The following is a 13853-nucleotide window of genomic DNA, read 5'->3' as shown; positions in this document are numbered from 1 at the left end:
AGATAACATAAACCCATTTTTGAGTTACACATTGCATAAACTTAATCATTACTAGATATGCAAAAGTACTTCCAAATATTAATGAAGAAGGAGAAGCTATTGGAATTATCACATTATATACAGTAAGCATTACTAGATGTCAAATGGCCAAAAAGAAAAAAACACTACCATCCCAAGTACAAAAAAAAAGAAGTGCAGACTCTTCTCAAACACATCGAGCCTCTTTCTACTAACTAATAAACAACATCACTGAAACAAATAACTTTTGCTAATAAATACTAGCCCATAAAATGCAAATCAAATAATTGTTTACATAGAAGTACAATTAAACAAGTCATCCACTAGTAAAGATTGTAAGCTTCAGCTAGGCAAGACAGTGACATTTAATAATAAAACATATTAAACTATCATGACCAGAGATGGGGATAAAATGGCAAAGAAAAAGTACAACATTTATATTTTGATATAACAATTTCTTCAGCGATGGATGTTGGAAAATTGATCAAGCAGACAAATTTTGTTTTTGTAAGCCCTTCTTTTGCTACTAATAGTTAATTGTGACCAATAATAATTTTTTTTCTTCCTAAAAAGATAAATTATTTAAGACTTTGAAGGGACTAAATGGTTGTTAGATCCCTCTAGAAAAAATGTGTTTGTATACATATGCTCTACAACCTTCAAAAGTCATATGCAATCTATATCGGATGATTTAATACTTTTTTTTTCGTAGTCAAAACATCAAATTTCCTCAAATCAGAGAAGAGCCCATATGGTAAAATGAAATAAAAACACAAATATGCCCATTTCACTCACTTAAATCAATCCATGAAAGAGTAAAAAAAAAACCTATTTCAATTAGTTCAAATTCAAAAATCAAACACAAGCAATGAACGGAACAACCTTAACAAACTTATCTAGCTAATCGAAATCAACTAACATCTTACTTCGTATCGGACTTCTTAGGCAAGACAGCAGTGGAGAGAATCCTCGGCAAGTGATCGAACTCTAGGCGCCCAACACTGAGAAAGCCAAAACAAAGGGAGAAAAGACCCTCTGAAGAGTAGATGACTGTCTTCCGGAACCCAACCACCCAAGCTCCATCCTTACCAAGTTTGCCATGGCTTCCGAAATCGTTGTTGTAGACGTACCCAGATTTGGGATGTGAGGCTTCGAGGGAAGGAGAGGAGAAATATTCCAAAATAAAAATAAATTAACCGGTTGCAGGTTGCTTTTTACATATTGGGGGTGAAATGGTATTTTAACAAAACTTTATAAAATATTCTCATTCAATGAATCGGAATGCATATTAGATAATCTAACGACCCATATCTTATGAGGGACTTAATCTTTGAAGTTAGGGTTTAAAGAATTGCCCATCATTCAAAACTTAATTAAGTTCAGAAAATAATTATCCCAAAGATTAGTAGAAAATAGTCTACCATTTAGTTCTGCTATTATATGCTTAAAAGATTAATTATACTTTTAATGAAAAAGTACGAATTAATGTCAATTTCACCATTTAGTTAAAAAAAAATTCAATTTTGACTAGGTAAATGAGTAATGAAAGACTCAATGCAGTAATGTTATTCAACACAAACTAAAGTACCGTGTTAGCAAGTCAACATCACTTTTTGTTTATACTTTTCAACTTTCTTCCCTAGAATATAAATATATAGTTTTTTTTGGCACAATATAATAAAATATAACTAGTATCACTAGAATATGGATTTAGAACAGTAATAAAAATATAGATGAGGGTCTTCAAATTCATCATTTTTGAAACTGCAACTCTCCATCAACTCATTTTTTTTCTTTTTTTACAAGTAGAATTTTGCACTGAGAAGAATTTGACCAATATTTTGATTAATTGACAAGAGTTGTAATATGAGATAATTCTCTTAATGATTAAGCATATATATAAATATAACTATTAATGAATGTTGTCACCATATGACATCCAATTCATATCTTTCCAATCCTTGGGAGGGATATCTTCCATAACTTTCTCGTGGCCTTTAGGGTAATAAATCCCAGTACGCACATCAGGAACCCATAGATTCCCATCTTTTTTGCTTTGTTCACCTTTATTATGCCTCACATTATTTACTTCTTCTTTCTCCATCTTCATGGTTTCTCGAATCGTGCTCTTGTGGTAACCTGCTTTTCGCGCCAGTGGCCTAAAAATTTACTCAATACAATATAAATTAGTTTGCCACATAACATGATATCAAAATGAGTAATTTCATGTCTTAGATCATTGTTGGCATATATATCTTGTTAGATTATATATTATAAGCAATCAAAAGAAAATTTATATGCAAAAACAAAATTTCCAATACATAATGTAAATATAAGTATACACTTACTTGAGATTGAAAACCATAGAGTTCATGGTATGTGATCCTCTAGTGAATGCGCTTGATGCCATGTTAGGCTAATTCTCCCTATTTCTTGGGGTAGTTGTGCTATAATACATACTTATATATAGTATATAGATATAGCCCTCTTGCATATTATATATTATATATAAATAAAAAGATATGGTTACGTAAAGGGTATGAGAAGATATAGTATTATTGTTATCCGTTTCTCTCATCCCAATGAAGATTGGTTATGGGGACCGTTTCAACATGTCATTGTGTGATGCAAGGTAGTTTCTACAATGCCATCCCAAACATGCATGTTTTGTTATATTATTTTACAAATAATATAATATTTTGATTAAATGACTATATGATAAATTAAGAGGCGTAACAAAATCATATTTTGTCAAATTAAGAGGTGTGACAAACTTATAATTTATCAAAATGTAACATTTATTTGAAGAGTACAAATCTGATTAGAAATTTATATGAAATTCAAACACAAATGTGTAACTCTCAATCTACACATTATTGGGTAATATTTGGGAGTTACAAATTTGTAATTGATTCTGTAACTCCAAAATATGTTACATTTGGGCACACACATGTGTCTAATTTTGTAACTCTCAATAATATGTTATAAAGTATACAAATTACATTTTATCACATTATTTAATCTAATATTATATTATTTAAAAATAATATAACAACGTAATAAAGTCTATTAATAGTGTCAATTGTAATACAATGATAGTGAATGTGGGGGATAGTGAATGTGGGGTCTCTCTTTTGGACCAAAGCACAATAAAAATAATCTATTTGATTAATTAATTTTGATCATTGTTAACTAATGTACTGAGAAATTTGAAGGAAAAAAAAAACAAAATTCGAAATCAAGGGTTTTTTTTTTATAAAACTGTATAGAAGCAAAACTAAATGGTTGATTATGTAATTTTTCCCATATAAAGAAAGGAGATGCTGTAAAGTGATGATGAGTTGGTGATTAAATGCGTCTTGTCTACCTTAAAAAAATGTGTCTTATCGCCTAATAGTTTTTCTTCTAAGCAGGTTTCTTCTAAAGCAGATGTATCTCTAATAAATGTATTGTAGTTTTGTATCAATGCTGGTGGACCAACTAAGTATGCACTTACAATTGGTAATAAGTTTGCTTGACAAATTAAAAGAAGAAAAAGACTTAATTGTTTTTGGAATTAATTTTTCAAGACTAAATTGTAATTATGTTTTATTTGAAAATTATATAATAATTGTATTAAATATTAATTAACCTAAGGTTAATCAATAATGAAAGAAAAAAAATATTAATTTATTAAATGATAATACATTATTTAAATTATAAGATAAAATTAATTTTAAAATAACTGATATTCATGCATTTATAAAATATTATATTATTTTTAATGTATAAATATTTTGTCTTATTAATTAAATAAATAAATAAGATAAAATTGGGAAAACACATGTGTGTCACACGGACATATGCTTGCACAACGACTGCACAATGAATGGTGTATGTCACAGCCCAGTTTATTCAATTAAAATTATAGTTGTTAAGAATTTGAATTATTTATTTATTTATTAAATAATTATTTTAAAATAATATTTTAATATGATTAAAATATTGATGGACTACAAGAGGTATGATTCTATTTTTGTAAATCTTGAATTAATGTATGGGATGTTAGTTTTTGTATTGGTTAAATTTTTAATGTTACTCTTCCGCTGTATACTCTAATTTGCAAAATCAATACCAACAACTATTTCATCTAAAAATGATAAGGAAGACCATTCCAATACAAAATTGAAAAAAAAAATTAATAATTTTTTTATTCATATTATTTTTATTTTATTCTATTCTTATATTCCTAGTCCTTTTCTTAAGTCTTAGTTAGGTGATATAAGTTGGCAATCTTCTCAATTTGCATAAATCAATGATAAGGTGTTAGTCAGCTCCTTTTTAACCATCGCTGTATCCTGAAGATAGATGACATTCATCCTCTTAGATCACCGTGATGGATAAATCTGTTTTATGAAAACTATATGAAACTCATGTCTTGATTAAACGTACCCCTATCATTTCCCACAACACTATTACATTAACAGAATTTTTCTTTTTTAGTATTATGATAAGATATTGTAATATTTCTCTCCTATTTCGTTAATACAATTCCAATAGTATTTCTAATTTGTTGATTCACAGTTAGAGTCAACCGATTCAATCTTCTACCATTTCTCAGCATTAAAATGCCAAGGTCATTAACACACACTAGGCTTAGGAGAGACCACCAAAGCCACCTAGTCCTAGGTCTCCTCTCCATGTCAACACGCTCTGTTTCCTCAAAGCTCCAAAACTTCACCAGTTACAGCTCTATGGACCCATTTCAAAAGAAATTTCCAAGCTCAATTCGCCAATCTTTAAAAAACATGCTTTATAAGTTTCACATAAAGGGCACAGTGTGTGTTATTACATCTTACAGTAGAACTGGAGAAATGATGTCTAAACTCAAATATTGGGCTATGATGAGTTCTGCTAACTCAACTCATTCAATAACTTTTATATAGTTCGAATCTAAGGGCAGAAGTAACTGAAAATTACCCTATCGTACAGATTTCGATGAGCCATATAAATACATGATGAAATCATACAATCCAAAGACAAAATGCTGATCTTAGTATCTAAGCATTTGTGTTATTCTCGGAGACTGAAAACATCGTCTGGACCGGAGGAGCTGTAACAACGGCCAGGTTAAGATCAGGAGTACTGGAACCAGCTCTCTCTCGAATCTCCCTATATTCTTGACAATTAGCACACAGATGGCAGAAAAGATGGGTGACATAGTCTCCACATGGCGCTTCCTGCATAATGCATCAACAACACAATGCAAAATCTTTATCAACATCATACCAATTCGGAGGCTTTTACTATATTTTAGTCCTATGTTTGTAAACATGAAACCAGAACTAACAAAGAACCTATAACAACTTCAGGACTAGTTACATTCGAATTGGGAAGACTTTTTACTATTAATAATATTGAGTTCAAGATAGATCTCATACCTGCAGATTATACTTTGACCTTAAGGCCCTGCGGTAGCCACATGCATAACACGGAACAAAGCACGCAGGCAAACCCAACAAAAGGCCATCAGTCAATAGGCAGCAGACAGTACTGGCTAGTCCGCACAATATAAAATGGGTTGTGCATGATCCAATTAAAGTTCCAGATCCCAGAAATTCAGCATTCTTCCCGAAAAGAAAGCAAGGAAAAAATAATCCTATGCAGCCTGTGCAAAAAGAAACCCAAATTGAGGTCAGGCCAATAGTTTTCACTAAACAGTCCTAAAGTTTTTACATGAAGGAAGAAAAAGATTAACAAAATCCCAACACAATAATATGTAAATGAAATATTTACAAAGAAAAACGCTAGAAAAACAGAACAGATTGTTCTCATCACACAACAACCAAAATGGAAAAACAGCAAAAGGCCAAAGGCAGAAAGATCTAAAACAAAGGTAACCAACCTCGAAAAATAAAAGAAACAGAAACATAAGGACTGAATAGAAGAAACTGAGGACGGCTGTCCATCAATTGTAAAAAATGAAATTCCAGCACTCAACAAATCAGAAAGCATAAATGCCCTAATTTTTGTCTTGTCAAACAGCAGCAAAGCTACTCAAAACTTCATTTTATCTTAAAAAGCTTCAAAATATCCCAAAGCATCCTAAAAACTATCCTATTTCATTCAAATCATATTCATATTTTCTAATAGCACACAAAATCCCCACATTACAGAGCAACCAAACTTATTTCTCATCACATTAATAACTAGATACGTGAAAATTAGGTCTGAAGACAATGAGGATGGCTCTAAAACAATTAGTCATTTGCAATTTTGTACAGGAGCTAACAATGAGTTTTAGGATGTTCATGAGGTAGATATATCCAGAACGGAGGAATTTAAATAAAGAAAGAAAATACCGCATAACCACACATATACAACGAGCTTAACCCTATCCCATAAATTATCATTGTCTGTCTTTAAATTCTCAAAATTCTTCTGTTCATCTCCAAGTCTTTAACCATATTGGCTAAACAATGCCCAATACTGCCAAATTCCCAATTATTTTTTCTTGTCACTAAAACCAAACCATGTAAACTTAAATGAAAGATATCTCTACAATTTTAGGAATCCCCAGCTCCTTCAGCAATCTATACCACAATAGAAAAGAGTATCAGCAATGGAGAAGAATACAATCTACACTTCCTATACTGTCTTTGGATAGAATACACCATTTAGGTGATATGGATAAAAACAGGTGCCTTTTATGAAAAGTATCGAAGGTGTTCATCTTTTTGCAAGTGCAAGCAGCCCAGCACAAACCTGAATTATAGAAGGTCAGAGGCCTTTTTATATAAATTAGAGCAGAATGAAATGGCCATAAGTGGAAACATTAATAAGGCTATGAATCTCAAGTAGAACTGTAGATTCTAAACTCGCACTCTCTTATCCTCAACAGAAACCCACTCTAAAAAAACCCCTACAAACTAGCCATACTCTGTAAGTTCTAAAGACTTAACTAATTGAAACCTTTCCAACCATTCTATATCCAGTAAACTCAAAACTAGAGCTAATAACGAGGAAACCAAAACTCTCCAAGGTTCAAATTTCTCATGGTCTAGGATATGTTATGTGATCTAGCCATTTTTAAAACTTATAAAGCTAAAAAACACACACACACACAAAAAAAAAACCAAGTATGATAAAAAAAAAAAAAAGTTTTTCTTTCTCTATACGCAAGAGGCACCTTCATAATTTTTCCTTCTGATAAATCAAGGTCACAAGACAAAGAGTAGCATACAGCTCTGCATATCATCGCAACATGCACAGATTCCAGAAGACCATTGTAATGACCCCTCAGTGACAGGGTGATGAAAGGCAGGATCTATATTTTGCGGAACAACATCTGCTTCGGAATCTGACTGCCCCAGGGGAACATAAGAGGGGGGCACATAAGTTTCTTGGTTTTTCATCTACTCCTTACTTTCTTCCAAGCTCCAAATGCACTAGCTTCTTTCTGCAAAACCAAATATAGTGCCTAGTAAGTCAATATGCAAAGAGACCATTCAGTAAACTCAGAACTAAAGCTAATAACAACAATTTACTAACACGAAAAGAATACTTCAAAGTATCATGGCAAAATAACATATATATATATATATATGCATGCAGACTTCAAAGCAAAACCAAGGAAGAAAATGTGATCAAAAAACATATATGCAGGCACATACGGACCCGTAGAGCATATATATATATACAAAAATATATATGCATATAATCAATCAATACATCTTTATTTTTTAAATTTGTTATCTTCATTTTGCCAACCATTTTGCAACAATATAGTTTGGACTTTATACCCTTTTTCAAAGAACTTCGGATGTGGAACTTATAAGAACTTGACATCCAATTTTTTTAGCAGCTCAAGATATAATGGGCTATCTTAAAATATCTCAAGAATCAACAGGAAAGCTTTAGTGCTTAATTGATAGGATAAAATATCTAACAATCACAACATATATACCATATTGCCACTTCCTCTTTCAAACAGAACTATTAGTATACTCGAACAAAATTACAAGCAAGGCCATCTTATTATCTTCCTCTTTTTCTTTTCCTTTGCTCCCTTAGAATTTGACAAATTTGTTACTGCGTAATCCATCAACTCCTTCATCATTACTTCCAAATTTTCTCCGTTATCCATGTTACTAGACAGATTTCAATCAACACTATTCAAACGAAAATCCATATTTTACAACCAAATTTTGTTCATACTTCACAACAACAATAATTAATTTTATAAATCCAAAAAATAAAATCAACTAAACTAACCTCTATACAGTATAAGATTTTGTTCAATCGGAGTAGTATAAACACACCCGCACATATAAATCTATATATACATATTCCAATGATTTACCTATACCTATTCAGACATTTAAACATATAATATAAAATATATATTACATAATATAATAGGAAAAAATAACAACTTACTATGCCGGTCGGGGAGCTGCTCTGCAAAGGCGACGGACTGGGGACTGGGTCATGGACTCACGGAGAGGAGCGGAGGACTGGGGATGGGGCGTATTTGGTGAGGGCTGAGATGGAGGGGACTCAGGGAAGCCGCCGCCTGCAGTACCGTGAGAGAGAGAGACTGAGTGAGAACGAAAGGTGAGACAGAGAAGAGTATATCGTAGAGCCATACCTAATAAGGTAATAATAACCTAACCCCAAATTCTTCATTTCAAAAAACTTTATTATAAATAAATGCATACCTCAATTTCCGAATGGTTAGAGAAGACGAAGATGGAAAGAGTGACCTAGCGAAGAAAGATAGGTTGGTTCCGATTCTGAGCTTCACTTTATTTGTATTTTCTACCAAAAAGAATTCTGAAACTGAAACAGTAAATCGATCAAGACAGAGAAGAGAAGATAGGGGAGACACAGTGAAAGAAAAAGATTACCGGAAATGGTGGAATTTAGAGATGAGACTCCTTGGTTTTCCGTCACGGCCGGATTACAACCATCATGTAAGAACAACTAAGTAGCCACTCCAGTGCTTAATTAAGGGTCTTCTAAACTTTTTTATTTATTTGTTCTTACCAACTAAATAAATTTTGGTATGTTTGTATGAAAGAAAAAGTAGGACACTAGAACACAAAATGTATTATTTTGAATTAAAATGAAGATAAATAAGTACTTTTTTTTATATAAAACATAAATAAGTAATTTAATTTAAATATATTACACCCTCATTTCGAGAATAGAGATTTTGATCTCAAAACTTTGGGTCGTAAGGTGTAAGCTCGAAATAAGCATAGTCGTCATGTAACCAGCATTAATGAAAAAGTCAAAGTCTTGCTGAGCAGTAAATGCGACAATATTGGAATTGGTGAGCTCGGAATCTACATGGTCTCAGAGGAGTTTCGAGATTATAAGCCAGGCTCGAAGCCACAATGACAATAGGTCAACACTTATATAAATCTCCTACCACAATACGGTTCGAGTCTGAGCGTTGTGAACTCGAAGAGGATGATCTCGATGACATCATTTGTTGAGAATATAGGTGAATCGAGGTGTCGAGCTCGAAATGGGTGAACGGTCTCGAAGGCGTGAAAGTCTAATATCCCAGCTCGTAAGTTGTGTGTGAATGTGTTTATTGTTGTAAAATCCCTATGTTTAAGGGATCAGATGTAATCTGTTATTAAATCTCAAATATCATGGGATATATACGCGTATGTAGTAACTGTATGCATTTAATTGTATTTATTTTAATTGATTTGTATCATAACTTCCTCGAAATCTGTGGAAAGATATTCCCTGAACCACTCTATAAATAGAGTAGAACAGTTCATTTGGAAGGACAGAAAGACTTGTATTGAGATAAATTTGTATTGGGAAGACTCTATAAAATTACTTCCAGAAACTTTGAGAGAATTCCAACAAGTGAATAACACAGATTCGTGGACTAGGCAGATTTTAACTGCTGAACCACATAAAAAATCGTGTTTATATTGTTTGTTTCCTCTGGTATTTTTGTTTAATTGCTCTTCATATCTAAGTTGACGAAAAACGGCGTCAACAGTTTGGTGCTTTCATTGAGAGCCATTAAACTAGACGTGAGCCTGTTTAATCAAAAAGCCTCCTAAATCATCAATGATCCCTGCAAGTAACCCCAGTACTGGTGAGCGACCATTGCCCCAGATACCTGAGGAGCAAACTCCTCATCCTAAGGACTACCCCCGACAGCCTGATGGTGGATCCGGATCCTAAAGAAAGGAGTGATTCGTCCAACTCTCGGGGCAACCCCCAAGGCCTGACGAGGATATGTATTATAATCCTGAAAGATATGTTCCAATTGTGGAACTTGAAAATCGCTAACTGCGCAAACAGTTGGCAAAGGCAACAAAACGCAATGAAGAATTAGCCAGACAGGCTGCTAACGCCTAGGCACCTCCCTAGAGGCCTAGGGGATGTCCCCGTGGGAGCACGGCCGCTAGGAGGGCGGAGCAAGGGCCACCACCGGCGTCTCAGCCAACTCAGTCAAGGCCCCGGAGGAGTAACTGGGTTGAGGCTACTACCAACCTGACCGCAGAAGTACCAACAGGAACGGGTAATAACTGAACCCCCACGGCGGCTCGGAACCCGAACCCTGATGCTGCGCGAAACAACTCGGAGCCTGATCGGGCAAACTCTCAACCATCTAGGCCCGACAATGGGAGACAGCCACCGTCACCCATAAGGCACCCACCATCACCAATAAGGCACCCCTCGCCAATCCAAGAGGTCCCGCGAACTGCACATTGAAGGCCATCTCATAGCGGCAATCAAGATGGAAACCAACAGGCTAGGCCTGGACAGGGGAACGAAAGAAAGGCTACCCGAGATCGCAGGGCTCATCGGCCTTCTGGAAGCCAAATTTCAAGATCAAAAACTGATGGGACAAGGAGGCCAGCAAAAGACCCACCTCGTAATCATCGAGCCACGCATCCAGAAAGGGCTATGAGTTACGTAAGGGAAAGCTCGGACTACACTCGGTCTGTGAGCATTTATAACATCAAACCAAGGCATACAAGGAATCGAGGGAATCACCCTAACCTGTGGGATCATATAAACCATAATCGGAGACATGATAATCCCCTAAACCCTGATCTGCGCGACCACCTGAATGGCCGCAAACAGTCAGCGTATAACCCTGTACCGAGACAGGGAGCTGGAGTTTTTATTAACGATAACCAGCACCCTTAGGTCCATGCTCGACCTCCAGTGGATTCAGTTCAAGAAAGGATTGACCAGTTGGAAAGAGCATTCAGGCTCCTGCAGAATGAGCGTAATAGGGACAATGCTGAAGAGTCCGATGAAGAGCTCGAGCCTTATGCCCCACACATCTCCAGCACTCTGTTCGCTCAGGGGTTCAGGATACCTCATGTACACCATTTGACGGAAACTCAGACCCATATAGTCATCTGAGTACGTTCAACACCATCATGCGAACCAGCAATGTTGGGTACGAGCTCATATGTATGTTGTTCCCTGCCACACTTACAGGACCAGCAAAAGACTGGTATGAGAAGTTTAAAAGGCATTCGATCTCGTCCTGGGATCAATTGTCTAAAGACTTTAAGAAATAATTTAAGGCTATGATTGGCATCAGGCCCGAGGCCTCTGCCTTAACGAATGTCCGACAACAACAAAATGAGTCATTGAAGAGTTGCCTCACGAGGTTTAACCTAGAAGTGGCCCGAGCTCGAGATGTTGATGATAGCGATCACCTGATGGTTGTTAGAGCGGGTATACTGCCAGGAAGTCCCCTTTGGGAAGACTTAGGAAACCTATCAGGTCGTTAACCGAGTTCAATCGGAGGGCCCAGAGGTTTGTCAGTGTAGAAGAGGTGAGGTCAGCACTGAACATGACCTCTCAGCCTATAACTACAACAACAAACGTAAACTTTGCCTCAACCTCGGCAACCCCCTCAACTTCGAAACCCTCTGGGGACAACCCTTCTATAAGGAAGAAGAATGAAGGGAATAACCTCGAGGCTGAGGGAGGAAAGAAGAAGAAAGGAGATAAATATTTATCCGTATACAAAGTGTATACCGAGCTCAACGAGTCTCGGGAGAATATCTACCTGGCTAGTGAGAACCAGGTCCCGTTCAGATGACCTGACCCCATGAAGAACCAAAAGGCAAAAAGAGATTCAAATAAATACTGTAGATTCCATAGAGATATTGGACACACAACCGATGAATGTCGACAACTGAAAGATGAGATCGAAGGCTTGATCTCGAGGGGATATTTCGGACAATACATCAGGAACCGAAATACCAATCAAGCTTTGACAAGCCAAAGGGTAGCAACTGCACAACCTGCCCAGAATAATAACTCCCGAGCTCGGGAGGACGAGTGACCCCTCTGATTGATGGAAAGGATGTAATAACCATCTCGGGGGACCTCATATTGCAGGATCGGGCAGGAATGCTCAAAAGAGATATGTGAATGAGCTCAAGACTGGAGATGGTTCTCCCTACGAACCTAAGCCGCGAGCTCCAAAACAGCAAAGGGTTGAGACTCAACCCATAACATTTATTGAAGAGGACGCGTCACACGTCCAATTTCCCCATAACGACCCTTGGTTATAACTCTGTTACTCGCGAATAAGAGGATACGTCGAGTCCTGATTGATAACGGGAGCTCGTTGAATATCCTTTATAAGGCCACTCCAGAAAATATGGGACTCGTGCTTCACGATTTGAAAGCATGTGCAACAATATTGTACAGATTTTCAGGAGAAAGGATTGCCTATATGGGATCCATCAAACTCCCTGTGACCTTGGGAGACTATCTAGTCTCAGTAACCAAGACGATGGAGTTTGTTGTGGTGGACCTCCCATCGGCCTACAACGTATTTCTTGGGAGACCCGCCCTAGTTGGGCCGGGGGCAGTATTTTTTGTTAGGCATTTGGCCATCAAGTTCTCAACTTCTAGTGGCATCGGGACGCTGAAGGGGGACCAGCCTGCGGGAAAAGAATGCTATAGCATCTCCATAAGGGGAAAGAAGTAAAAAAACGCACAGGCACTTTTGGTTATTCAGAACAAGGATGGGACGGTCTTCAAGATAGATGAAGAGATGGACCCTAGGATAGAAGAAAGGGCTGACCTCGAACCTCTGGAAGAGCTCGAGGAGGTCAGGCTCGAAGAAGAAGATCCCACGAAGACGGTGAAGGTGGGTAAGAATCTTTCAAAAGAAGCGAAATAGAAATTAATTTTCTTCTTAAAAGAAAATCAGGATGTGTTCGCATGGTCACACTTTGACATGGTGGGAATCAGTCCGAATGTCATGAGCCATGCGCTTAACATTGACAAAATATTCCCCCCAAAGCAACAAAAGTGAAGGCTCCTGAACGATGATAGAAAGAAGGCCCTCAAGGAAGAAGTCGACAGGTTGAAGGCAAATCGATTCATACAAGATGCCTTCTATCCCGATTGGATTGCCAACCCAGTGTTGGTTCCGAAACCCAACGGCAAATGGCGAACCTATATCGACTACTCAGACCTTAATAAGGTATGTCTTAAAGACTGTTTCCCCTACCTCGGATAGATCAGCTCGTAGATGCCACTGCAAGTCATGGCATCATGTCGTTCATGGATGCTTATTCTGGATATAACCAGATCTCCATGCACGCGCCAGACCAAGAACGTACGAGCTTTGTAACCAATAAGAGGTTATACTGGTACAATGTCATGCCTTTTGGACTCAAAAACATTGGAGCCACATACCAGAGGCTGGTGAACAGGATGTTTTCCAAGCAGATAGGGAATAACATGGAAGTTTATTGTAACTCCCTAAACTCTAGGGACCATTACGATGTGCCTTGTAAATAGTGCTAAACTCGCTAATCGAGTCATTTGGC

At 36.6% G+C, this 13853-nt stretch overlaps 2 protein-coding genes across 3 annotated transcripts; both read right to left on the bottom strand.

Moving 5' to 3' along the window:
• Positions 1-1732: 1732 nt before the first annotated feature.
• Positions 1733-2428, bottom strand: LOC133821630 (uncharacterized). The gene is made up of 2 exons (XM_062253808.1): positions 2367-2428; positions 1733-2177 (listed from the first exon to the last, which is right to left on the bottom strand). The coding sequence occupies exons 1-2, from the start codon at positions 2426-2428 to the stop codon at positions 1931-1933; spliced, it is 309 nt and encodes a 102-aa protein (XP_062109792.1). The 3' UTR covers positions 1733-1930.
• Positions 2429-4773: 2345 nt separating this feature from the next.
• On the bottom strand, positions 4774-9064 carry LOC133824011 (protein PLANT CADMIUM RESISTANCE 10). 2 transcript variants are annotated; one of them, XM_062256871.1, is made up of 6 exons: positions 8907-9064; positions 8718-8838; positions 8437-8572; positions 7241-7456; positions 5439-5665; positions 4774-5237 (listed from the first exon to the last, which is right to left on the bottom strand). In XM_062256871.1, the coding sequence occupies exons 4-6, from the start codon at positions 7410-7412 to the stop codon at positions 5058-5060; spliced, it is 579 nt and encodes a 192-aa protein (XP_062112855.1). In that variant the 5' UTR covers positions 7413-7456; positions 8437-8572; positions 8718-8838; positions 8907-9064; the 3' UTR covers positions 4774-5057. The 2 variants fall into 2 exon arrangements, with proteins under 2 accessions (XP_062112855.1, XP_062112856.1); XM_062256872.1 differs by having other exon boundaries at positions 8718-8832; positions 8907-9043.
• Positions 9065-13853: the final 4789 nt, after the last annotated feature.

Source organism: Humulus lupulus, chromosome 3 (assembly GCF_963169125.1).
Source record: "Humulus lupulus chromosome 3, drHumLupu1.1, whole genome shotgun sequence".
NCBI lineage: Eukaryota > Viridiplantae > Streptophyta > Magnoliopsida > Rosales > Cannabaceae > Humulus > Humulus lupulus.
Note: the sequence above shows the minus strand (reverse complement) of the source record. Positions and strands in the feature narration are given on the sequence as shown.

Excerpts from the sequence above, each read along its gene's own strand:
- LOC133824011 (XM_062256871.1), bottom strand. The coding sequence starts at position 7,412 with ATGAAAAACCAAGAAACTTATGTGCCCCCCTCTTATGTTCCCCTGGGG. Across the intron at positions 5,666-7,240 it reads TTGCGATGATATGCAGAGCT|GCTGCATAGGATTATTTTTT; the intron begins GTATGCTACTCT and ends CTTTTTGCACAG. Across the intron at positions 5,238-5,438 it reads GGTCAAAGTATAATCTGCAG|GAAGCGCCATGTGGAGACTA; the intron begins GTATGAGATCTA and ends TGCATTATGCAG.
- LOC133821630 (XM_062253808.1), bottom strand. The coding sequence starts at position 2,428 with ATGGCATCAAGCGCATTCACTAGAGGATCACATACCATGAACTCTATG. Across the intron at positions 2,178-2,366 it reads TCTATGGTTTTCAATCTCAA|GCCACTGGCGCGAAAAGCAG; the intron begins GTAAGTGTATAC and ends GTAAATTTTTAG.